At 34.6% G+C, this 27,296-nt stretch overlaps 3 protein-coding genes across 3 annotated transcripts in view; all 3 read left to right on the forward strand.

Annotated features, from left to right (window-relative positions):
* The window catches only part of LOC123306659, a 255,047-nt gene that overhangs the window by 51,380 nt on the left and 176,371 nt on the right, over positions 1 to 27,296 (forward strand). The window lies entirely within an intron of this gene.
* LOC123306640 lies at positions 18,048 to 24,241 on the forward strand. Its single transcript, XM_044888741.1, has 3 exons — positions 18,048 to 18,273; positions 18,367 to 18,660; positions 24,066 to 24,241. Exons 1-3 carry the CDS (start codon positions 18,051 to 18,053, stop codon positions 24,239 to 24,241), a joined length of 693 nt encoding a protein of 230 aa, XP_044744676.1. The 5' UTR covers positions 18,048 to 18,050.
* On the forward strand, positions 25,027 to 25,371 carry LOC123306650. Its single transcript, XM_044888752.1, has one exon. The coding sequence runs from the start codon at positions 25,027 to 25,029 to the stop codon at positions 25,369 to 25,371; it is 345 nt and encodes a 114-aa protein (XP_044744687.1).

Raw genomic sequence — 27,296 nt, forward strand, 5'->3', positions numbered from 1 at the left:
ACTGGCGTACTCTGATTTCTTTCAAGAGGATTTCTTCCTGAGCTATAACATAGATTTAAGGTTGATTTACAGGGAAAAGGTCAGGTTTATGCAACAAAACCACTTTTTGAAATATGACCGACTAGTTTCGATTTTAATCTAAAATCATCTTCGGGGCTCTTCAGTAAAAAATACAAAAATTTTTACAACATAGCACACACCACACATAAAATATGAAATAAACATAAATGACAACATGTGAATATAATCAGAATTATAATAAACAGAATAAAGATTTTAGGTGATGAAGATATTAAAGTTTGATACAGCTAGTAAGAATGAAGGAAATGGTTATGAAATGATATATTTGTTTCTTTTTTCTTCGTTGGTAAAAAATATTTTTGATCACAATTGAATAAGGGCAATGAACGAATTATGGAAATTCACTTTCAGTTTTATGGTGGTGTGAGTCATGAAATGAAGAGATGAAAACAAATACACCTCGTAACATATAATTTGCCATTTAATTGAAGTTTGAATAAAAACATGTGTCATATCATTGGAAACTTCGAAACAAATGCTATCCAATGAGCTATTTTAAAATTTAAAATAATAACGTACGTCAATATTGAGCGCATAGAACAAAACCCTAATTTTTCACGATAATTATGCATAGAATGCAATTATAGAAAGAAAACTGTTGGAAAAAAACTGACATAGTGATTTATATTAAGTTCTGATATGTTGAAAATGTGCATATAAACTTTGATGTCTTATTATGAATAACTGTTTTAAATTTTTCATCTAATTTTATTCATTAGATAATAATAGGCGTTGTTCAAGTTCTCGATATTTGTCCTCTTATTTTTCGTCCTGTTTCATGAAAGTCATTTCATGCAGCAATCGTTTTCTTGAAACAGGACGTGAATCTCAAAAAAAGGGCACATAAATGGGGTGTTCAAAATCAACAGTACGAATACTACCTACATATTACTAAATGATTTGTGGGATACATAGATATGAGAGATAAGTATTAAACAAGAGATGTGACTTTTATTCATCCAATTCTACTCTTAGGACCGTTTGTAACAGACGAAAATTCTCTACAGAATTTTGGCAAGAAAACGGCAGAAATTATTTTGTATGCAACTGAACAATGAATTCTACTGAAAGAACGTATGTAATTGCAGAGAATTCACGGTGCATAAATTCTCAAGAGAATTTTTGGCTGTTGCAAACGGGCTTTATATAATATCACTCAGAAAATAGTAGAATATATAGGTCAGTATAATATTATAGAACCATATACCAACAGGCTAACAAAGAAGATAACACCATAAAATATTCGAGAAGGAGGCGTATAATTATTTTCTACTCAGAGAGCATGCATTAGTCAAAGGAAAATTGTGGAACCTATTTTCTTTGAGGAACTGCAACCATAGAACGTTATGAAGAAAAAATCATCAATTGAATTTTGATACTTTGTCTAATACCTAGTTATTTTCATGTTATTCAGTTCTTCAGTTTAGTTATGGAGTATAAGATCAATTCAATATTTATGAAGAATTAATAAACAAATTGAGATTCTTACTGGAATTTATTGATATTATTGAAATAGGTAGGACTTTTTGAGAAAATGAATATAATTCCACGACCCATTCAAGATTCATGTATCTTACTTATGATAATAGTCGACTTCTGTTAAAATTTTCACCAAGAATTTTTCTATAGAAAACCGCCCCACATATTTCAATTCTTGTGATCTGACTCAATGAATGATATGTTTTTCGCACGTTGGGTGGAATTTACAGGTATAACTTTTCCTAAAAAGTGCCCAGCACTTTTCATACAAAATTACGATATCTAGGTTAAGGTCCTCATTGTTTAGGTACATTTTGGGAAGCTGAAGTAATTCAAGGAAAAACATACGTCCAGTTAGAGAACATCTACCGTCAAAATTCCATGGCCTATTTGACGACGAATTTTTTGAACTCACGATACTAGATATCCTTGAATGAAACCAGCCGGTGCATACAAATGAAATGATATAACTCTAATCCCGATTAATAATCTGAATACAATTAGGTGCATACGGGCATTAGCATCTTGACTGACCATTCATGAATTTGAAAAGTCTTCGATAATATATTCAAATACATGAAGCTTCTGGAACTCCTTCCAATTCAATCTTCAATTCCGAAGTTTTCTCTCAGTGAAACTGTCTCGATACTTATATGACTCTTCCATCAACAAAGATTTGCTTCTTTCTTTCATTTTATAATCTGAATTCTTTTAATTTCAATGTTTTTATTTTCCACTTTATAGTTATTCTCCAATTTAGGGTTTTCTTTAATTTTCCATTTCCTTCAAATGCAATTTTACTACTTACCTCTGTAAAACACCCTAGCAGCTGTCAATATATATTATACATGCAACCATCGATATTGCTATTTACCGTTCAACAATAATAATATTTCAAACTCAACTGAACAGAACAATTCTTTGAATAGAGGAATATTTTCGATGACTGCAAATAATTTAAAACGAATATAGTAGTTATTGAAATTACATTGAAATTTGTAGAGAACTGGACCGTATCAGTACTCACTAAAAAAGGTTTCTGCCCCATAAAAGCACCAACCAAATAATATTCTAGTAAATTTAACACACACTGGTATTCTGATGTCTTCGTCATAGTTAACGATCGGATTGGAAGCTGAAGTGCATGGTATTGTGTACTGCTCTTAAATTCAGTTTCAATTTAGGATGATGCTCTGCCGGCGATTGAAGTTCATCACTTTCCACTCTCAGTGTATCTGATCAACCAGAACTAATGGACTGTGTAATGTTACCCCAATTACGCCATCGGAGATTAATGACACTCATTCGTCTGACACTCCCTTGTTCCTTACCCTAACATGAAGTTGAAAAACGCTAATGGATCGTGTCCTTTGGCGTAAGCCCTGTGATAAAGCTGCAAAATTATTGGTGGATTTGCACCTGTCGATATTTGAACCTGTTTTACTACGGTTGGTTACATGCTGTATTTACTTTCACTTCAGTTCCATTTCAAGTCATTTTGAATATTTAATTCTCAAAAGCTTTGCTTTTATTTTCATTATAAGTCTGAATAATTTTTTTTCTCTTGAAATGAATTAAGTATATGGAGGGAAGGAATGATATAAAATGTATTCTTCATTTTACATCATCACAAATAATCATGAACATTCAAATTTAGATAATTCCATATTCCATAATACCTGATCTAAATGAATTAAGATCAGAATCGAACTAGCCATATACAGTTTTCCTTCAACATTGCCGAGATTGATAAAGAACACAAATGGAGCAGATATACTCGGATATATCTAATATTTAGTGGCGCATTTACAAGATTTGGGAAGGTCATATTTATACCATGGTATATTCGTAGGTAGTCTGTTTCACATTCTTTATAAATTGTTCTGAAAACTAAGCCTCTCACAATTTTGGTGATTGGTTTATATTTAAAAACGTATTTCAAATTGAGTCTTTAAATGTAAACAATTGAAAGACATACAATTAAAATCCAAACTGAGATTGTTTTCATTATCTCCTTCGCCACATACAATGTTTGCCATTAATAATCGTAGCTACCTTGTAGCCACTTCTTGCTTTCAAAATTTTGGCGTAGTTGCGACTATATCTCACCAATAAGTCGAATAACTTGTGCTTTCAGTGCTCCATCGTTTCGAGGATTCTCCTTTTAGACCTTTGCTATCACATAGCCCCATTGAAGATGTCAAATTATGGATCTTGATGGCCAATTCATGTCACAGAAAAATCGTGGTTTTGTTCCATTATCAATTTGGAGAATTCCCGACTCATTCAATAATCTTGTGGCAGCAAATATTCTGTCATTTGAACTTTGCAGGCCGTCAACGCTGAATCTTTAAGCATAATACGCCATACATTAACTGAAAAAGTCCTAATTGTTCTGAACGTTGGGTAATTAACGTATTTTGGTCAGCTACAACACTATCACTCACAGCACCAATATTTTTTTCTGAACGACCGGCACGAGCATACTAACTAACGTCTTTCTCTATCTTGTACTGCGCCAGTTTCTTGAAATTCACCTACGTTCACCTACGTGATCGTTCGTGGGTCGTGAGTGGGGTAGGCGTGAGTGAGCCGTGAGTTTGGTAGGTTGTGCGCAAGGGGTAGGGAATGATCTTCACTTCTAACGTTGTAATCCGACCACCATAATAATTATGGCGTCGCATAACGTTGTTAGTTTTCCCATCCTAACTTCTGTAATCTGTGGAAGTAGTTGGAGTTGCGACTGTTGGGACTACGGGTGACTTCGTCAAGCATTATGCAGATACTTACGATATTTGGGAGTTGCGAGATTATTACATCATTTTAAAAAGATCTCAGTATAAATCCTGATGAAGAGCTGTATAAATTTTATCCGCATGCCAAGGAAAAAACAATATATAAGTGAATTTTTTTATATGTTCAATCGTACAACTGAAGATTCCGCTCAGTGTATCAAGTGTTAGCCTTATATTGAAATATGTACAGTCCTAAAATTGGAACAGGCAAGCCTTTTAAGGCACATATATAGGTACTCGTCTAGTGAAATTGATCCTGAAAAACAACTGACATATGTAGGGAAATATAAAAATAAAACATTCTGGGAAACAAACTTTTTACTTGATTCTTTGCCTGGAATACTGCCGTTTTATAGATTTCAAACTATTTAGAATTTGCAATGTTGATTGATGCACTGAAACAAACTCATCGTCTCGTGATTGACGCGACGATCACGTGATTCCTTTTGATTAAACTTCGTGAGTGGGCGTGAGTGAGCAAGGCATGTGTGTCGTGAGAGGTTGTGATCGAGCTTGTGATATCTTGAAGGTGTCCATCTGTAATAACCAATTTTTTGGACGATTGTGTCGACCATAGACATCGTGTTATTTGCGAAGTATCTAAATTTCTCACAGAAAGGTCGTTTTCCTAAAAAATTTCAATAATATCAATAAGTTGTGGTAATAAATAATGTATATCATAACATTTTCATAAATGGCGAAATTTCGGGTGTAAAAAGGGATATAATATGAGTGCATTCGATGTTAGCAGTGTGTTACACAGGCGCTTACCTTTGAAAACTAAATTCAATAATTTGAAAGAACCTTTATGAGTATTTTTGGCACTTTTTTTTTCTTTTTTAAAATGAAATTTCTTGCATATAATAAATAAATAAGTGAATAAACATTGGTATACTCGATCCTGAAGTTGCTGAAACATTTATCGATAGGATATTTCCACTCGCCTTCTATTTTTCTTCCCATTTATGAAGTAGGATTCAATAATGGATGTTTCTTCCATGTTGGTCAAATTCATCTCTATAATTTTTCATTCAACAATCGAGAATACCAACTCAGCAGTTCACTTAAAAAATAGTACAGCAGACAGAGACACAGAATATCAACTTTAAAATTTCCTCAAACTGCGGAGTGACAAATTTCGTGACCTCCCGTCAGTTATTTGAACAATCGAATAAATAATGGTGAGTTCAGAATTCCATGTTTTTCTATGGTGAATGATGTAGAGTTCGTAACGTATTCTCGAATTCTATTGAATAGGGTCTCTACAAAGAAAATAATAGAATGTAATTCTTGAAGAAGTCTAATAATTTCTTGTTTCAATGAAAATTGCAAATTACAAAGCTCTTTCGTGCTACGTCAGCTTTTCCCAAAGAAAATCCTGTTCGCCATGATGAGATTTCTCAATGCTCGACTTGAATAGGTTTCCCCAGCAAGCATCGAAATCCTACAGAAAATCTGAGAGGTAAATTCGTAGAACATCTACAAAGGCTGAGGCAGTTTGATACAGTCACAATGAATAAATCTTCTGGAGCACGTAACACCAAAAACGCATCTGCTAATTGAAAAACGGAATAATTTCCTCTTGACAATACAAATCTGATTAGAATTCGTAGTTGAGAAAACTACAGATAATTCAATTAGGAAACATAATACGCCTCTCCAGATGTTTCTGCGGAGAAAATTCAATTTGGGGGCAAATTGTGTAGCTGAATATTTGAATAGACAGTTCCGTCGAAGTGGTAAGAAAATTAGTCTAATTCCATTTTGTTACTCGTGAATCTTGCACTAAGAGCTTTCTTGCTCATCACATGAATATGTGCATCTCTCAGCATACTAAATTTCCATATTTTTTGTAGTAGGTGATTATGAATGCTGGTTGTAGACAAGATTTGGGAGAGAAATATTTTCCAATCAAAGATACTTAATGTAGAATAGGTCTGGGTCAGGTTGCTTTTGGCAAAATACAGGAAATTATTAAAGATCATATACCCATATGTTTGAAGAGAAAAATATTTGGGCAATGTGTGTTACCATCAATAATATATGACGCAAAAGCTGTAACACCAACAAAAAAGTCAGCAGAAAAACTGAAAGTAACCCAAAGAGCCATAGAGACAGCTATCAGTCTTGAAATCACTAGAAAATAAAGTATACCAAATAAAACCATTACATAAAGAACTCAACTCAAAGACATAGTTGAACACATGACTAGAATGAAGTGGGGAAGGGCAAATCATATATCTAAAATATGGAAGGAAAGATGGACTAAAAGAATTTCAAAATACGAATAGAGTAAAAGTGCGATGAAAAAGCTGGCACATCTTACCACTGTATATCGATACCACAGAACATTTATTATTTCGATGTGTTGGAAAAATTTATGTATGTCTGTAAAACACCGCAACTTCTGAAAAAAAAAGAGCTAGCATCATCATAAAGCTAGAATTTCATACCATCTTAATATTCATTCTTGAAAGTTTTAGAAAAAAATATCTTTTTCAGTACCTGGATGGTGGTTATGACTTTGCACATGTTCACAAAAGGAAAGCTCTTGGGTTCACGTCAATTACTCCTTGGATTGTTTCATCGAATATATCAATATAATTACATATAGGGGAGACTGGGGAGGGTTGATACGTTTTTTGGAATTTTTATTCTGGAAACTGAATTATATGAAGAAACAGGACTTTTCTTATATTATATGATTCTTCAATTAATCGTTCAACAAAATAAATATAGAAGTCTCAAAACATAACCATCTTATTCTATACAGAACGTTGAACACAAAAACATGCAAACTGTCTCAAGCCTCCCCACATATGGGAGGATTGATACGATGTACTGGGAGAGTAATCGAGAGGATTATTAAGCTCAGTAGGTAGGTCAGCAATGATACTGGCTTGCTTTGGTCCCATAGGTGTAGAAAAATCATGAAATGGTCGGTTAGTCACTTCCGCACAAGAAAAGTCGACCTCGTTAAATACATGGGGATTGTACGGATAAATTCCAGTTGTTAAAAATCCCTTTGATATGTTGGATGGTGAAAACGCCTTCATGTAGGCCTATCCAACTAGCTACGGAATATTTTTTTGAAGATGATTCATGTATCAGGCCTCCCCACGACAAATGTCTCAAACCTCCCCGAAAGCAATTTTTAGAGGGATTTATGTTTTCATCTTATACTCATATATTTTGAAAGGCGAATAAAACTGTAAATTGAGTAGTTTTATGCATATTTCCCAGTGAAATGTTTGTTTATGTCGAAGAATTAATGCATGATCATAAAACCCTTAGGTAACTTGAGTAAAAACTTTCAATTTCTCACCTCGAAACACTCTTCGTTGAATATTTCACAAACAAACTACTGTAAGCCTTACAGATTAACGTCACGCAATGCCCTCTGCCAAAGAATAGTGTTCACTAGTATAAAACTTTTGAAAACGGCTACAGATCGCGGATATGAGCCTGTATCAAGCCTCCCCATGTATCAATGCTCCCTAGTCTCCCCTATGTTTGGATAAAGGAATAAACATTAGATTGCAGCGAGAACACTATCTATTAAATATAATTACATGTTTCTACAGGTTGACCCAGTACCAAAAAACCTAAAATTTTCACACAGGAACTAGTGCATCACAGTTTTTTTGCTGTTATAACTCTCTAGATTGAAACACACTGACCCTGTTACATTGATTTTCAAATATTTCACTAATGCTGAGAAAAATGATTCTTTGCACGTACACAAAAATCGTTATTTGCCTATCGGATTCATATCTTCCATCTGACACTTAAAAAAAAAGAGAGAAACGACGAGAAAAGGATGAAAACCTCATATTTCATCCTCATTTCCTTGCATTTTATAGAGGTTTGTATCTCAAATACGAATTATCTTAAAAAAACTGTTTCGTTTTTCAATGAAAAACAGAGCTGTGCCGAGCACTGAAAAAAAATGCTTCGAGTACTGAGTACCGAGCACTGATAAAAAGTGCTCTCGAGTTTCGAGCACTAAGCACTGATTTTTCAAAAAAGGCTCGCGATTACTAAGCACTTTATGGAAGTTATTCGATTTTGCGAGCACTAAAAGCACTAAACACATTTCTGAAAACCTGTTGGAAATAAGATTTTTTGATATAAAATCTGTATTCGATCCAAAAAACACCGCTTCTATTTCTTCGAAAAAATAAATTCCACGATTTAATAAGTATAGGAAAATAATTGGTTCACGAATGGAAATATGAATTCCACGAAGGCGTAGAAGAGGGTCATGTATTATTCCAAAAACATTTTTCGCCTAATTCCAACTTTAAAGTATGAATTTCATTCAGTTCCAATCTTTTACATGGTGTTATCGTCATAACGGCATGAACTATTTCCTGAAATATAGGTTGATTTCTCAACGAATATTCATATTCAAAACTGGATGTTCACATATTTAGGATAAATTGACGATTATGTATCTTAAAATATGTGGCGCTTCTACACCTTCCAAGAATTGCATAGCCAAGTGTTTGATGAAGCATGAAGTTAGTGAAAACGTTTAAAATTAAAAATTTTTTTTGACCATCAATTATGACCCAGTTCGTTCTTTCTTACCAAGAGTAAAACCTCTAAGATTCATTTGATAATGGGATTCTTCTGATAAAAATGTTGAAAACGCGAAAGATCACAATTTTTGAATATTTCTGCTGGGGATCGTCAAAGATCAAGAAGACCAGTAGCGAATTTATCAAAACTTAATATTTTCAAATTAATCAAATTGAAAGCCGTTATTATGTGTTTTAGTCTATTTTACGTAAATCATCAAGGAAGAATTTTGAAATCGGAGAAAAGAGCAATTTGGAATTGCTTGTCACCGACTAATTTAATTGTGTGTTGGTATTTTTGAGAATCCATGAACAGTCCACGAGAAATTTAAATCATTTATCGAAACATCGAATTCAACTCGAATCAATTCAGAAACTCAACATCTGTTGATTGTGATTTGATTTTGAAACTTTTTGCAGAATTTGGGCGTCATATGCCAAACGGCTGCTGAGGATTTTCTCATATTTTCTAATTAAACTATTGTCACAGTATCTACACAAGTCGGTACTTTACAACTGCTGTAGTTATTTTGTTCCAATTCATTCGTGTCGGTATTTTTTAAAATTTCAGAAAAAAAATTCAGCTGCCTTCATCTCTAATGAAATAATATGAGCGAATTGCAAAATGGACCCTACGTCTACCCTATCTCTTTTCCTTTTCCATGCACGGACGTAATTGATTTTGATCACTTATTCTTCATCAAATAGTCTAACCCTATATCTGTGGAGCATGTAGTAACATGCTCATAAAATGACAACGCGTTTATCGCTTATTCGTCTTTCGATATGATTTCTGAAGGGCTTAGTGCTTAGTAATCCACAGAAGTAATCGCGAGCACTTTAGAGCTCGGGAGCTAAGCACTAAGCACTGACTTTAAAAAGTGCTCGGCAGCACAAAAAGACTTCAAGTGCTTTCACAAGCACTAAACACAATGCTTTGGCACAGCTCTGAGTGAAAACAACTTTTATTCGACAATTTTGAAGAAAAACTCCTCATTTCATATTTGGGAAAAGTTCCTGTAGCTTCAATAACTGAATTACACACATGTGTTTGTTGAACCTACATATGTTTCCAATCGACATGATTGATACGTGGGAAAGTTTTGACATTTTGACTTTGTAATCTGATTCAAAGTTCAACATGATATGACTCTTGGTACTGTTGTTCATTTTATCAAACTCACCTTAAATGATTCAGGTTCGTTATGATTGACAAATAAAGATAGGTTGACGAACTTATCGAAGTGAATTATAAAGAAAATTATAAAAGCGAGATTTCCTAGAGTATTTCGACATTGAACTAGAGAAGTGTCACAGTAGGCCTGACTAGTCCGAACACTTGGAACCATGTTCGGATTCTGAAGATCACCGCAGGTTCGAAATATATGAATCCAGGATAACTAATTTCCTAGGTTCCAATTTAAGGAGTTTTTTTTTTCTTGTCCTGTATTGAACAGTACCTACGACTGTTTGACTTACCAAACAGTCCGCAGCCGTTGTAACATCTGAGTAATGTTTTAGATTTGTATAATGTTCTACAGATATTATCAATCAGAAGGAATTTAACGGACGTTACAAACTTTTCGCTCATTATTCTCCGTTTAATGTAGGTATTACAATGTTGGATTTTCCACCAGCTACAGGAAATGAGATTTTGACGCATTACTGGGGCTGTACAATGTGCACATCTTTATGCTGTGGAATTAAGAACTTCAATAAATCTTTTTGTCATCGGACTCAAAAAATTGTAGAACACGCTGCTGTCGCTTCTACAGGACTAAAATAAAAATGAAAATGCTGCCACATTCCGTTGAGAACTACTACGTTGAGAATCAACTAGGTGGCATAGTATTTCTCTAGGAAATACATAACTCATCACAAATTATCATTATCGTTGTCGTCGTTTTTTTATTTCAAATTCATTATTTTTATTTTTCTCAGAGATCTATACTTTTATAAAACCACTGGGTTGGCCCTGAAATAATTTTCTCTAGATCAGAGTACGCCTGGCACTCATGAAAGTCTTTCATGTCAACAGGACGTTGCGACAGCTAATAAATTGATATAACAAAAATGCCGAAAGTGATTGAAAAAGAGAGAAGACACGGAGTATCAGTGCTATTTAAAATTGAGGGCTGCTCTTTGAAATATTAACCCTGATATTCTAAATACTAAAAAAATATCAGACGGTATCGAAATATATTCAATGTAATTGAATTTATATTATGGTTCATCTGAACTTATATTTATTAAGAAAAGATCTGCTGATCTGCAACGGCAAATTTGAAAAATGGATACTTCAGTATGGACGTACTGTGTCCATTTTTATGCTAATGAATGTGAAATCATATGTACAGGAAACCATTCCCTACCACTGCAACAGACTCAATTCATCTTTGGGACTTTTAACCAATGACGGCTCGTCCGGGTATGCAGGGTCGGCCGGGCCGACCCAAAAATAATCGAGAAATGGAAAATAATTATAATTATTTTATTCTTCAAAACTTATTCCAAATGATTAATTTCGATATTAAATTCTCGATTAATTCCCTAGTAATACGTACGACAACTTATTTCGATCAACGTGACGCCCCTGTCGCCCTGAGTTAGTTTATTTCGAAGTTCTCTTTCCTTACGATAAACACGCTACACGCTAGGTCGGCCAGCCGGCAGTAGCCTAGCGAAACGCTTCAAGTTGTTGTACTATACAGCACCTACGTCGCAAGCAGTTATCACCAAGTTGAACATCGTATTACGTCGCTGCTAGATACATACACGGTCGGCCAGCACGAGTCGGGCCTACCTTGCTATGGTTTGGTCGTTTAGTTGTCATATTTCTAGATTTCCTCATTGTCTATTCTAAGATATTATATTATCAAATGAATAGTTAATCATTAAATATTATGTCTATTTTAGAAAAGATCGTATTCGCACCTTTTAAGAGTAGTTTTAGTCAATGAAAATATAATATATCCCTAATTATAGTTAGATTTTTTTATTATCAAATGAATAGTTAATTTTTGAAAAAGTGTATTCCGACCGTATAAGAGTAGTTTAGTGATTTTTTGACCATAAAAATTCTTAATTCCTAGTGAATTTATAAGGGCACGGTGATTTCGAAGCTTCTTGAATACGCGTAGGCCGGCCGGCCGAGCCTCGGAGTGGGGATATAAGAATCGCATCCGCATCGCTGTTTCCATATTATGAATGGAATTAGGTCAGTGTCGTAGAATAAGAGAAAGGGGTGCACGTGTTTATCAGTTTTCTTCGATTCATTTCGTAAATTTTGACAATCTGAGTGGATTCTAAATTTCTTTAATTGTTGAATAATTGGAGTAGTAGAAATCGAAACAAACTTTGCATCCTGTCACAAGATCATGTGACAGTAGAAGGAAGAATGGTGAAATAAAGAAAGGAAAAATTAGTACATTTTCACTTAAAATCAAAATTGTAGATGTGTTTCAGTGAACTTAAAATTTTGATTCGTATTGACGTTTTGTGTTGTAATAAATTTGTTATCGGTATTTACAGAGAGACACCGAAGAAGAATAAAACTATTATTCAAAAGCTGGGCAAAAACAAAGAAGTATAGTACATTCTTTCTCCAAAAACAAGCCTTTATATCGCATTGAAAACGAAACTTTTATACACTGCTGTATAAAAATAAATCAGACTATATCTACAGGATGGGGCATAAGTCTGGAAAAAAATCAATATTTCTTCAATATTAATCAACCACTCAAAATGAAGACACTGAAACCCACCAATTGCTTTTCAATTACCTTCTTCTTCTATCAATGAGTAGTTTCTCAACCAATAACTTAACATCAAGATGCTGAAAAACATGTCATTTCTGATTGCATTTATTTTTGGGAAATAAAATTGAATATTTTTTTCCATCCCTTAGCCGCAACCCTATCCAACTTATCTTCAGAAACTTAATCGACAAAAAATATATAAATATTTAATTTTAGAAAAACAGAGATTATGATGGGATTCCGCGTTTTCATTTTCAGTTATTGGTTGAAAAAATAGATATTAATTTTATTTCAGGATATTCCCCTGTATATCCTGGGTCTGGCCGACCCACACCTTATGGGCACGAGCCGTCACTGCTTTTAACCAACATTAACTCTCCTCAAGCAACTGCATAGTATGTGGCAATAAGTTAATTTTCTTCCATAGCAAAAATGAATATATTTTAAAACTGATCTCTGGTCTTTTTTTTTGTGAATGAATTCTTCCATCAGTGTGTCAACTATCTCTGGTCCTTTCCGTGCAAATAACTAGATAAGGAATATTTTCAATCACTTTGTATAAACGTTCATCATGTTCATCATAGATTCTCCAATTCATTTACCTTCTGATCCACGTTACGACAAATACATTAATACATAATTACTGAGACTACTTTCACGTAGAACGGACAATATAGCGCTGATTTGAAACCCCAAACATTTTGACAAGCGCCATAACCTCACATTTTCGTACTATACAGCGTGGAATGGTCAAATTTCCATGGCCAATCGAGTGTTTCTATAAGAGTGAATGGAGTATACTTACATAGCATTGAACTCTAAAAGAACTGGAATGGCATCTCGGTGCAGACAAACTGAGGAAGACTAAAAGGGAAGATGTAGAGCAATCGATCTCTCTCTGCGCTCTGTCAATTGGTTTATAACGATGTAAACAAAAACAACCCGGGGCGTTGAAGTGAGACGACTGCTGCATCCGACGTCTGATGCGGTTATTCAATTGGTTGCCGAACCATTAGAAAGAGATGGGTTGCTCTATATCTTCCGTCTCAGTTGGACACACTTTTCGTCGTATTCCGGTACCTAAGAGGCCCTTCCAGTTCTTTTAGAGTTCAATGTTACATAGTTTCGAATAAGGATAATTTGATCAGAGAATAGTCTAGGCACTTTTTAGGCCGAATTCTTTGTTAGTGCATATATTACCGATAACTTTATTTTATGTATTGGGTTTCTCTCGTACATGCGAGGTCTGACTGCTCATTATTGTTGAAAAAACAATATATACATATATGTAATGGAACAATATATGGAAGTTCATATTGTACTTGCATTTCCCGAAACTAACATACTAACAATTAAAATCTAAACATGATAGGTTCGTGAAACATTTTCTCTCCAAATGAGGATAGTGTGTTACAATAGATAATAGAAGTAAACCTCGACATAAGAGTGGAATAATGAGCACTTGGCTATTATTTTCCACAATTGCACTAGAAAATGACGAATACACCATTACCAGTTATTTATAGCTTCCACCTAAATCAAAATCATTTCAGATGGGCTCGTGCCAATAGAGATATGTCAGTGTCAGATGAATTATTGACGTTCTGGCCCAAAGTTCAATTGAATACACAATTTTGGAATTCATTAGCTGCGCTGAGTTACCCCAGTTCCAAACAAATTCCTTGTCGAGAGTATGAAAGGATCAATGGGAAGTGAACAATGCAAAAACAACGGCTCCCGTCTATCCGCCTGAAATCTCCTCTGAATGGAAGATTGCTGTTATTCACGGAATTGACGTGTCCCTTAGTTCGGCTCGATATATTGGATGCGTGGGTGTCTAATCAGACAAATTGCAGTTCCGATTATTTCTAATTCGGATCGCAATGATTTCGCGTTCATGTGTGTATGAATTGTGTATATGGATTTCATAAATATCTCTGAATTCATAGCTGCAGTTAGTGAAGTTTCATCACCCTTCGATTTCCACTAAGTATATTCGTAATACTGGTAGTGAATATTCCCACTCGTTTCATCTTACCGCTAAAGCCAATCAGAATTTATTGAAGCAAGAGCACCATTAGCTACGAATAATTAAGGAATTTTCCTTTATCATAGAAGTGATCAACATGCGGCGGTTATTTCCATAATATCGAAGATCATAAAAGTCGTTTTTCACCTAGCAGCCCAGGCAAATTAGGATTTTGGTTCCTGAAAATAGCTAACAAACTGGAAATGGTTTCAAGCGACGAATCGTGTTTCAAATTTGAGGAAAACGAAGTTTGCGAAAATTTTTAGGAGGGGCTATACCGGACATAAAATGTTCAAAATGATTTAATGAGCTCATCCTCAGAAGCAAAAATCAATAAAGGTAAGCTGAGAAAACAAGCCAAACTTAGCAACAAAGCATCACAAGTGGAGGTTCATTAAATAAAAACTAATAAACAATTAAATTAACATGCAATGACAAAAATTAATGAACAATTAAAAATAACATACAATAATAAAAAATAGATAGAATGCAGGAAGGCATGTGTCTTGTCAGAGTGAATTCAAAATACTCACAATGAAATCTTAATTATGAATTCATAAAATGAAATGTTACAGAAATCATATTATTGGTCCAAAAAACTTATTCAGAATGCAATAAAATAAATATATCTAGAGAAATCCAATTTTTCTCCGAAGGTATTGTTGGTTTTAAAATGTCTCCTCTCACGAAAATGTATCCCACATATGGACCTATCGTTAGGATTATTTTTGCTGCGCAAATTTTAGCCTATTTTAAGGCTGGAAACGCACCGGATGCAACATTTTGTTGCGGGACGTTGCGCATCATTTTGTCTCGCAACAAAATGTTGCAAGCTAAAATCTAACTATCTTTCGCTTGCAACATTTCGGTTGCAACAAATTTTTCCTAGTGTATTTCTGAAGTTTGACAGGATCACACGTATTTCGACTTTCGTTTTTTCGAGGTGAATTAATTTGTATACGTATAGAAAATGGACCCGAATATCCTTATATGGCAATTTCTTCAATTACTGGAACCTGAAAAGTAGATTTGGATACATCCTTTAAACAAAAAAAGAAACATACTGGGATTCATTGGAGAGCTCAGGAATGATCCAGAGAAATTTTATAACTATTGCCGAATGAACATCGAAACTTTCGACCATCTTTTGAGTTTAATCAGAGAAAAAATTCGCAAGCAAGATACGAATTATTATTATTATTCATATCATAATTATTATTCATTATTATTATTATTTCGAGAGTTTGGAGGTCATGAAGACTATTGAGAAATGTCCTATAGTACATAACATTACTAGGAAGGTAAGAGAGTTTTACCTCCTTGAGCCAGTAAAACCCTTTACCTTGCGTGTATTGTTTTATATTTTATTTGTTTCTCATTTGTAAAAAGGTTAGATAAATTCCAAAAAAATCTCAATAATTTGTCGCAAATGTCGTGAGCTATGGAAGCGTTGCCATGAACATGTCTGTTTATTTTTCTTTACATTTGTTTTGGCGAAAGCGAAAATGAATGTACCAAAAGAAATTATTCAGGCAGCCAGCAATGTAGCTTCAAGTTTATTACCTGCAAAATCAGCTTCAAGGTACAAGCGAGAATACGACGACTTCAAAAAGTGACAAAACAAAAATAGTGTGATTGGGGTACCTGAAGATGTTTTGTTGTCTACTTGAATCAACTATCAGCTAGATTCAGCCCTGATACTTTATAGGCAAAATGGTCTATGCTGAAAAGCTGCTTGGAAATGAAAGATTATGCCCCTGTTCGCAGGTTTGTTTTCCTTAAAAAATTAATTGAAAAATATGACGTTTACTTGTCATTTGCAGATTTCAAAAGGTAATAACGTTTCTCAAACGAAAATATGAGCGTTATACGCCAAAAAAGGCCAAGGTATTAAGTAAAGAAGAGGCTGAACAATTTCTTCTACATGCTCCTGATGACCAGTGGTGGCTGGAGAAAATTGTTATACAGAAAATATGTAAATCTTCGGCCACCTGGAACAGAAAGCACCGAAATTGCGATGAGTTATGTCGATGATTCGGTTAACAAAAAAATCGAAATGTCTAGCAAATTATTTGGTACTAAGGAGAGTACAAATGTTCTGCAGTCCTCGAGATCAGCAGTTTCTGAGTCAACAGATGGTTCATCATCAAAAATCTGTGTTACTGGAAATAACAATTGTACCATCATTTTCAACATATATGACGATAAAACAAAATTTTCTAATTTAAATAATACTACTAAGTTTTAACTTTAAATTTTGCAAGTTAACTGTCAGTTTAACAAGTTAGTGACTTGATAAAATAAACTTTCTCGATTAATATTGTGTTTTTGAAAACTGACGTTTACAAATGAGAAACAAATAAAAACATTAACTGCACTGAATAGTACAGGTATAAATTTTCTTGCATTGGTGATGCAATGAGATACAGTATGCCTCATAATGTAAAAGCAAAAAGTGACCTGAATCAACTATTGACTAAAGTATAGTTTGTATTATTTCTACTCGAAAAAGAAATCCAAAAGAATCAAATACAATTCTCCAGAAATAACCGAAGTTAAAAATCGATTAGACACACTATTCATGTTGAAAACAATGGATCCAAATTTCTCACAAGAATATCAACGCACTAAAAAATATTATGACCAACTCTTAACTGATTTCAGGAAAAAAATGTATAATGATCAGATTTCCAAGTCGCAGAACAAGGCAAGAACTGTTTGGAATGTTGTTAAGCAAATAAAAGGTGATGGTAAAAATGTAAGCTGCCATATACCTGGTAAACCATATGAAGTAGCAAACCAACTGAACCAGCACTTCATCCTAAATATAAAAAATTTAATGAGTAACAAGGATAAAGTTGAGTTTAAATTTAAGATATCCAAAAAAGCTAACTCACTATTCCTAAACCCGGTAACAGAAAGTGAAACCATTGAAACCATCAACAAACTGAAAAACAAGTGGAGCACTGGTTTGGATGAGATTCCTGTACCTATATTGAAAATCTGCGCAGAACAGTTAAGCAAACCGTTAACTCATATAATCAACAATTCGTTTACTTATGGTATCTTCCCACAAACTTTAAAAACTGCTCTGGTTAAACCGTTATATAAAAAAGGAGACAGAGAAAGTGTAGAAAATTACAGACCAATCAGCTTACTTTCATTCTTCTCAAAAATCTTTGAGAAAGTAATCTTGACAAGAGTTATGGAATTCCTCGAAGTTAACCAATTTTTGGAAGACAGTCAACATGCATACAGAAAAAACCGGTCAGTTGTCACAGCAGTACACAGATCCACTAACCTAATACTTGAAGGATTCGAAAACATGGAATTCACAACAGGAATATTTCTAGACCTTACTAAAGCATACGATAGCGTGGGACATGAATTACTGTTAAGAAAGTTGGAAGAATATGGAATAAGAGGCAAGGCACTGCAGTGGATAAGATCGTACCTCACTGGAAGGACACAAAAGGTAGAAATAACAAAAGAAGGGAAAAATTATAACTCAGAACTCATGCTAATGGAAGAAATAGGCGTTGTACAAGGTAGTACTCTAGGAGCATTGCTATTCCTAATTTTTACCAACGATATGGCTGGAAGCATTAAAAATGTTCAATGTGAGCTTGTGAACTTTGCAGATGACACCAATATCTTGCTGAAGTCGGTAGAAGTTAACCTTTTGACAGACCTAATGGAAAGATGCATGCAAAACATTAAAGAGTGGATAGCAGGAAATGGACTAATTTTAAATGAAGACAAGACCAATGTTATATATTTCAAGACATCCAGATCGAGGCAACAAACACCAACAACAGTGACAATCGACAACAAGGAAATCAAAACAGCCAAACAAGTAAAATTTCTTGGACTTATGCTAGATGAACATCTTAACTGGGAATCACACATCGACATGATTACTGGAAAACTAAATAGTACATGGTATTCAATGAGAATAATAAAAAAATACGTTGACATCAAAACTATAAAAAATGTATACCATGCTGGATTTGAGTCTGTCCTCAGATACGGTGTGATCTTTTGGGGTCAGAGCACAGATGTCGAGAGGGTTTTCAGAATACAAAAGGGAGTCCTCAGAACCATCCTAGGGTTAAACCGAATATGCAGCTGCAGAGGACATTTCAGGAGTAACAATATCATGACGCTCTGCGGACTTTATATATATGAGCTCCTAATTTTCATGTTCAAAAACAGCGATTTATTTGAAGATCTTAAAACAAAAAGCCTAAGAAATGAAAATTACATATACCCAAGACACCGATTAACTATATATGAAAAAGGATGTTTTTACACTTGCATAACTGTTTTCAACGCACTGCCAGCAGAATTACAACAAGTGAAGTACTTCAGAAGCTTCAAAAGCAAAATACATGATTTTCTGATTAGATTAGAACCTTATACAATACAGGAATATTTAGAAAGGAGACGATAGATCCAATTCAATTTGATATTGACAATTCCATATTTAGCATTAATTGTTCAATTGATGTAATTTATGGAAAATAAATATTACTACTACTACTACTACTACTCATCATCTGGACAACAGAACTTCGATCAATAGATCAATCCTCTAGTATGTTGCAAGGTGAATGTTGCAACCTCTTCGGCAGGGCTGCTTCGCCTTTTTGTTGCGAAACGTCTCGCAACGTTGCAAGCAGTGACTTTCTTTCCATTTCATTCTGAAGGGAGTGAGAAGCTTGCAACATCTTGAAACAAAATGTTGCATTCGATCATTTCGAACCTTCGGTAGAGCACCTACTAAATTTGATGCGAAACACCTCGCAACATCTCGCAACGTCTCGCAACGTTTCGAACCCGTGTTGCAAGCGGTGCGTGCCGTCCCATTTGATTCTGAAGAAAATGCGGAGCTTGCAACATCTTGCAACATCCCGCAACGTCTCGCAACAAAATGTTGCGTTTCCAGCCTAAGGCTGGAAACGCACCGGATGCAACATTTTGTTGCGAGGCGTTGCGGGATGTTGCAAGATGTTGCAAGCTCCGCATTTTCTTCAGAATCAAATGGGACGGCACGCACCGCTTGCAACACGGGTTCGAAATGTTGCGAGACGTTGCGAGATGTTGCGAGGTGTTTCGCATCAAATTTAGTAGGTGCTCTACCGAAGTTTCGAAATGATCGAATGCAACATTTTGTTTCAAGATGTTGCAAGCTTCTCGTTCCCTTCAGAATGAAATGGGAAGAAAGTCACTGCTTGCAACGTTGCGAGACGTTTCGCAACAAAAAGGCGAAGCAGCCCTGCCGAAGAGGTTGCAACATTCACCTTGCAACATACTAGAGGATTGATCTATTGATCGAAGTCCAGATCATGAGTAGAAATAATACAAACTATACTTTAGTCAATAGTTGATTTAGGTCACTTTTTGCTTTTACATTATGAGGCATACTGTATCTCATTGCGTCACCAATGCAAGAAAATTTATACCTGTACTATTCTGTAATTAAAATTTGACTGTTTTCTTCATCGTACGCTACATATTCGTAACTCACAAATGAAAAGAAAACAACCATAATTGAGTAAACTCATGCAGTAAAAATGATTATATCCACAGCAATCATCAAACTCTAGTGCCATTACATATTTGGAGACAAATATTCTATTTTTAAATTCATTTCCAATTTTTCACACTAAACATAGTCAGACGACACTCGATATTTTTGACAGACTTCCCCTTTCAAGTTTCAGGAGTTTCTGAAAAAACAAAAAACCTGATGGCCAAATAATATAGTTGTAGGTTTTTTTTTCATAATCATAATCATAATTTATTATTTTCCATATAAAGATATAGGAAAAACGTCATGAAAATTACAATACATATAAGGCTTACTTGGAGCGATTCATTAAAGAACTTATTTTTCAGTATCAAGCACAAAAAAATAGCAAAAGCGCAGTGCAGTTTTTATTTGTTTCCCATTTGTAAACGACAGTTTCCAAAAACACAATATTAATCAAGAAAGTTTATTTTATCAAATCACTAACTTGTAAAACTGACAGTTAACTTGCAAAATTTTTACAAGTTAGTAGTATTATTTACATTAGAAAATTTTGTTTTATCGTCATATATGTTGAAAATCATGGTACAATTGTTATTTCCAGTAACACAGATTTTTGATGATGAAAGAGTTGATACTGGCCGAAGATTTACATATTTTCTGTATAACATGCAGGGCTTGAAGCTGCAGCCATCATCGGTTATGGAATCTTCTTGTTGTTAAATTTTTTGTTTGCCGCAATGTCACAATAACGTATTTTCCCATATCTTCTACATCATGCATGTTTAAGGAGAGAATTTCGTCACATCGACAACATCCAGAAATCCCAAATATTGTTACAATTTTCGCCAGCAACCACTGGTCATCAGGAGCATGTAAAAGAAATTGTTCAGCCTCTTCTTTACTTAATACCTTGGCCTTTTTTGGCGTATAACGCTCATTTTTTCGTTTCAGAAACGCTATTACCTTTTGAAATCTGCAAATGACAATTTAACGTCATATTTTTCAATAAATTTTTTAAGGAAAACAAACCTGAGAACAGGGGCATTTTCTTTCATTTCCAAGCAGCTTTTCAGCATAGAGCATTTTGCCCATAAAGTATTAGGGCTGAATCTAGCTGAACAAAACATCTTCAGTTACCCCAATCACGCTATTTTTGTTTTGCCACTTTTGAAGTCGTCGTATTCTCGCTCGTACCTTGAAGCTGATTTTGCAGGTAATAAACTTGAAGCTACACTGCTGGCTGCCTCAATAATTTCTTTTGGTACATTCATTTTCGCTTTCGCCAGAACAAATGTAAAGAAAAATAAACAGACATCATTTGCGACAAATTATTGGAATTTATCTAACCTTTTTACAAATGAGAAACAAATAAAATATAAAACAATACAAGCAAGGTAACGGGTTTTACTGGCTCAAGGAGCTAAAAACCCTATTATCTTGCTAGTATATACTATAGGACATTTCTCAATAGTCTTCATGACCTCCAAACTCTCCGAAATAATAATAATAATGAATAATAATTATAATATAAATAATAATAATAATTCGTATCTTGCTTGCGAATTTTTTCTTTGATTAAACTCAAAAGATGGTCGAAAGTTTCGATGTTCATTAGGCAATAGTTATAAAATTTCTCTGGATCATTCCTGAGCTCTCCAATGAATCCCAGTATGTTTCTTTTTTTGTTTAAAGGATGTATCCAAATCTTCTTTTCAGGTTCCAATAATTGAAGAAAATGCCATATAAGGATATTCGGGTCCATTTTCTATACGTATACAAATTAATTCACCTCGAAAACACGAAAGTCGAAATACGCGTGATCCTGTCAAACTTCAGAAATACACTAGGAAAAATTTGTTGCAACCGAAATGTTGCAAGCGAAAGATAGTTAGATTTTAACTTGCAACATTTTGTTGCGAGACAAAATGATGCGCAACGTCTTGCAACAAAATGTTGCATCCGGTGCGTTTCCAGCCTAATGCTAAGAGCACGTCCAGTTTTACCCACCTAAACACAGTTACACGAACTCTAACTGCTGCCAGCTCTCGGACTATGAAGTTTGCTTTGTAGAGGACCTTCTCAAACAGTTATAGCCGAATGTTGTTCAGTAGTTTGTTGCTAGCACCTGAGTAGACAGCAGCAATGCATTGACCGCCTCTCTAACTTTCTCAGCTATATCGTTGGGGTCCACGAAAATATAATATTCTGAAAATCTTCTTCACTTCATTCTTATCTGCCTGAAAAAGGCTGACATGATGTCAGGCGCTGAAGATGTGAAGAAATAATATTTGTTTTCTTGTGCTTTTGAGAACTTACATAAGTCATTTGGATTTTTAGCACATGTGTGCTGCTTCCCTTTTCCTAGTTTATTTTTTTGAATTTTGCAATCTATTTTGAACTAGACTGTGCTATAGATTTGCCAAAGCTGGAAATTTTTCGATTCTTGGATGAAAACAGATGATATAGGCGAAGGAAGCCAATTTTTTTCTTCTTTTGAACTGAGTAGGAAAAAATTGCTAAATTTTAGCGACCGTTTGTGGCGGAACAACTTGTATGATTCGAACAACCTTGATGTCATTTAAAAAACTATTTTCTATAATAAATTTCTTGTTCGATGCACTCTCCTCAGTGAGAATTGCGAAAAAACAAAAAAAGGATGCAAATTTCGAGGATAATTGGTCCCAGAAGTTAAACCCTAGTAGAAAATTATCGCAAACTTCACTTTTTTCATATTTTGGATGCCGTCCGTCCTTTGAACTTATTTCCAGTTCGTAAGCAATTCTTAGGAAGCACTGCTCTTTTTGATCTAACTTGCCTAGGCTACAGAAATATTTCCTATATTTACAAAGCATTTGCTTATGAGTATATGTTTTGAAATAATCTATTGAGTGGCAACTCCTAAAAGCTCAGAGTCCACTTGAAACAAACTACGAATCTGGAGACCAGACTCACAAATCGACATAGATATCAGAAACATGCAGCTTCAGATTGGTAGACTGCACGTATCCACGTGTCACAACTGAAAATAGTCACTTCAACGCTTTTGAGCCAGTCTTCATTCCTCTTCATAAAACTAGGGCTTTCGTGGAACCTAAATGATATACCCTGCTCAAAAATTGAAGTTGATATTTGGGAGAAAACTTACTTTTTGCACATCAAATTGTCAGTATTGCTATACATACTATGTAGGGAACTATACATACTATGTAGGGAGGTGACTACTTACGTTGTTTACACACAAACACGCACACATACACACACACACACGCACACACATACACACACACACACACACACACACACAAAATATTGTCCTCCTGAGATTCAATGGCTCAGTTAGAAAACTTTTAAAAAGCTCATTTCTTGGAAGTATATGATATTTTTGTGGTTTGTTTGTGCGTTGCAACTCATTTGGTGATTGTTGAAGATTAATCTTCGTTGCATTATTTATTTTTCTGAATGTTGATATCGAGTATTTTTTGAGTAGTTGACAGTAATAAAATTGATTGAAACAAGTTGTCAGTCGAAAAACTGGGTAAAAACTAAAGGTTTTTACACAAAGGGTGTTTAATTGTACAAACCTAAACAATAGTTGTCCTTTGGCATAAAAGTAACTAAAATATGGAGAGGTATGGTATGGTTACAAGAAGTAAAAGCAAATCTTTACAAGCTCTTCATAACCAAACTTGTTGTGTGAAGGGGAAAGAAGATGGAGAGGTGAGAATACTGTCTTCGAAATAAGATGGACAGATAGGAAATCGAAATAAGAGATCTTAAATAAAAAGCTTTCGTTTGATATTATAGGTGCAGATGAGAATGTACAAAAATTGAATGATGTTTACACTCTTCCTGACATGGATCTTCCTGTTAAATCTGTGAATGCAAAGAAATTAAAAGAAGAGTGGAAACATCTTAGGAACGTTGATTTTGCTGATTATTCAAATGTGAAACCTCAACTCCCCATAGGTCAAGATAACTGAGATCTGATTGTTACTAGAGAAATACTAAAAGGTCCGAAAAATTCTCCGGCTCTGTCCAGAACTAAACTGGGTTGGATTCTACATGGAAACCTGAGAGAATTTAGGGGTAGAGTAGATAAAGCGATCTTACATATCAGATATCAAAATTTGGATCCTTTGGATGAACTCCACAATTTGGTAAAGGATTTTTTCACAACTGAATCTCTAGGTGAAAAGTATCAAATAATGAAATTTTGTGTAAGGAAGACGAAGCAGCACGAAATTTAATCAAAAAAATTTCCCATAGAGGTGGAGAAAGGTGGGAAACAGGCCTTATTTGGAAAACAACGGAAGTATATTTTCCTAATTCGAAGCCACTCGCAATTCAACGTTTACTCTATATTAATGAACGCAATAAGAGTTTTTCTGATGCATACGAGAATTAAATGAAGGAATATGTTGATAAAAGTTATGCGAGAAAATTGGAATTGGATGAAATTGAAGGAAAAACACAAAAGGTTTGGTATTTAACTCATTTCGGAGTTGTTGATGAAAACAAACCAAGAAAATTGAGATTTGGTTTAGATGCTGCTGCTAAAGTTGATGGCACAAGTTTGAAGGATCTCCTTCTAAGAGGTCCTGATTTATATAACTCTCTGGTCGAAAAATTGATGAAATTTAGAGACTGAAAATTTGTTTTTTGTGTTTTTTGTTTTAACCTAAATACAAAAATAAGGAGAGAGGATCCATCAGCTCAAAGATTTTTCTGGTATGACAAAATCAACAATACAATAGCAGAGTATGCAATGGAGGCAATGATCTTCGGAGCAGTATGCTCACCACTTGCTGCACAGTACATCAAAAACAGAAATGCTTCTGAATTCCAAGATGAATATCCACGAGCAGCTAATGCTATCAAATATACTCATTACATGGACGACTATTTAGATAGTGTAGATACCGTAGAAGAAGTAATTCAGCTGATAAAAGAAGTTATTCATATACATTCAGAAGGAGGATTTGAAATACGATGTTGGATAAGTAATTCTAAGGAAATTCTAAATCAAGTTCCTGACGAATTGAGAAACATAGATTGTAATTCGACCACCGAAAATATTCTACCAACGGAAAGAATAATGGGATCCAAATGAGGGCTCTTTATGCTTTCCCTTGAACTGCCATAAAGTGAATAAAAAAATTTTAACTCGTGAAAGAACACCTACCAAACGAGAAATACTAAAGATCATTATGTCGATCTATGTTCCCCCGTCATTTTACAAGTTGTCTGGAGATCTGAAATCTCTTGGGATGAAAAAATAAGTGCATCTTCAGAACGAAAATGGTTTAAATGGTTGAAAGAATTTGAGAAGATAAAAGAATTGAAAATCGATAGATGTTACTTTAAATAGGAAAGTGTACCCATTGTGTGAGTTAGGATTAAACTAAAAATACGTAAGGAGGGTCTCAATTTCACAGTTTTATTTCTCGAAATTACGACCGGTTTCGGGATGTCTGAACGCATCCCATCTTCAGGTTCCTGTGATGGACTACAGTTACAAACTAGGAGTTCGGTTATAAAATTCAAAAATTCACAAATACAAATAAAACAAGCATACATAGGAAAGATGTTTACAAAATGTAAATTTTGTAAACATCATGAGTTGTTAAGCTAAGAGGGGATGCTGGTCGAAGAGCAAGAGCTACAACCCTTACACAAGATCGGATGATACAGTTCTCAAGAAGAAGAATTCTTTCTTCACAGCACACCGAATTAATGAAAGATCATCCCAGCAAGCTACCGGTACGATAGTTTCTGGCAAAATTAACCAAAATAGATTTCATAGCTTCAATTTGAGGCAGTCACCCGCGATTGAGTAAGGAGCGTAGTGTAAGATATTTTTGGTCTGCCTGTTTACAGATAATTCCAGATTGAGCATAAGTTTGATGGGCTAATGTTCGTGGCGAGAATGGGGCTCAACGCTATAATGAATGGCATGACGCCAACAAACCTTTTCGGTGGTGCTTCAGTGTGAGTTTGGAGAGGCATTCGTTTCAATAGGCGCAAGTATCTTATTATCTCCATCAATGAAACTATACCAGCGTTAAGCCATCATGATTTGATTGTAGAACCTTTTATTTTTACCTTTGCTACAGCCATCTATTAGGCTACCCGACGATGTCAAACAGTTTCAGGGAAGAAAATTCAAAGTGTGTTCAAATGGGCATCCTGTATACAAAATTGTTAGATTATATAAGAATCATAAAAGCATCTCCAGGTGAACCACGTGTCTTTGTTTGAAAACTCATTTTGTGAAAATCGTATAATCTGTTTCAAGTTCAATTATGGATTTTCATCAAGTATCGAACACATCAATTCAAAATTGTTTTTCATTTTCACCTACATTATTATTATATGTACCGCCAAACGAGGTGATGTGGATATAGCAGGGTAAAGTCCGTGTTTTCACGCTTATTTTATAGCGCAACTCAAACACACGACCCTAACTTGCCGCGAAAAAAAATCATTGTCTACCGTTAACTCCTAAGATTGCTGATTGGTGCCTTGCATACAATTTTGGAGGGTTAATTGTTCTCACAAAAAAAGGTTTCATACTCTCTCGAATGAACAATTTTTCAATTGTTCAACTTCAATTATACGAGTATTTGTTGCAATAACTACGATAGTTATTCTATTATTTATTAAATTTTGTAGGTTACATATAAACTAGTTGGAATATAATTACTGATTTGAAAAATCAAACGAAACTACACAGTTTTTTAGGAAAAAAATATAAAAATATATATAACATCACTCAAATGTGACGGGTGAAGTCGATTACCAATGATTTTGTCATGTTTGACCATGTTGCTTAAAGATCAATTGCGCATAAATGCACTTTTGATGTATCCAAATGCAGAGGATATCGCCCTTGTGAAAAAGCACTGAATAATTCGCAAAATTCACCAAGCAAGTGACACTTGGACCGCACATCTTTACTCTGGAAGCCAAAGAAGAAGGGAGAATTGAATAAATCTCCACCTATCTGAGGACTAGAGTACATTCGCATATATATTC

This window comes from Coccinella septempunctata, chromosome 1 (assembly GCF_907165205.1).
Source record: "Coccinella septempunctata chromosome 1, icCocSept1.1, whole genome shotgun sequence".
In the NCBI taxonomy this organism is placed as follows: Eukaryota; Metazoa; Arthropoda; class Insecta; order Coleoptera; family Coccinellidae; genus Coccinella; species Coccinella septempunctata.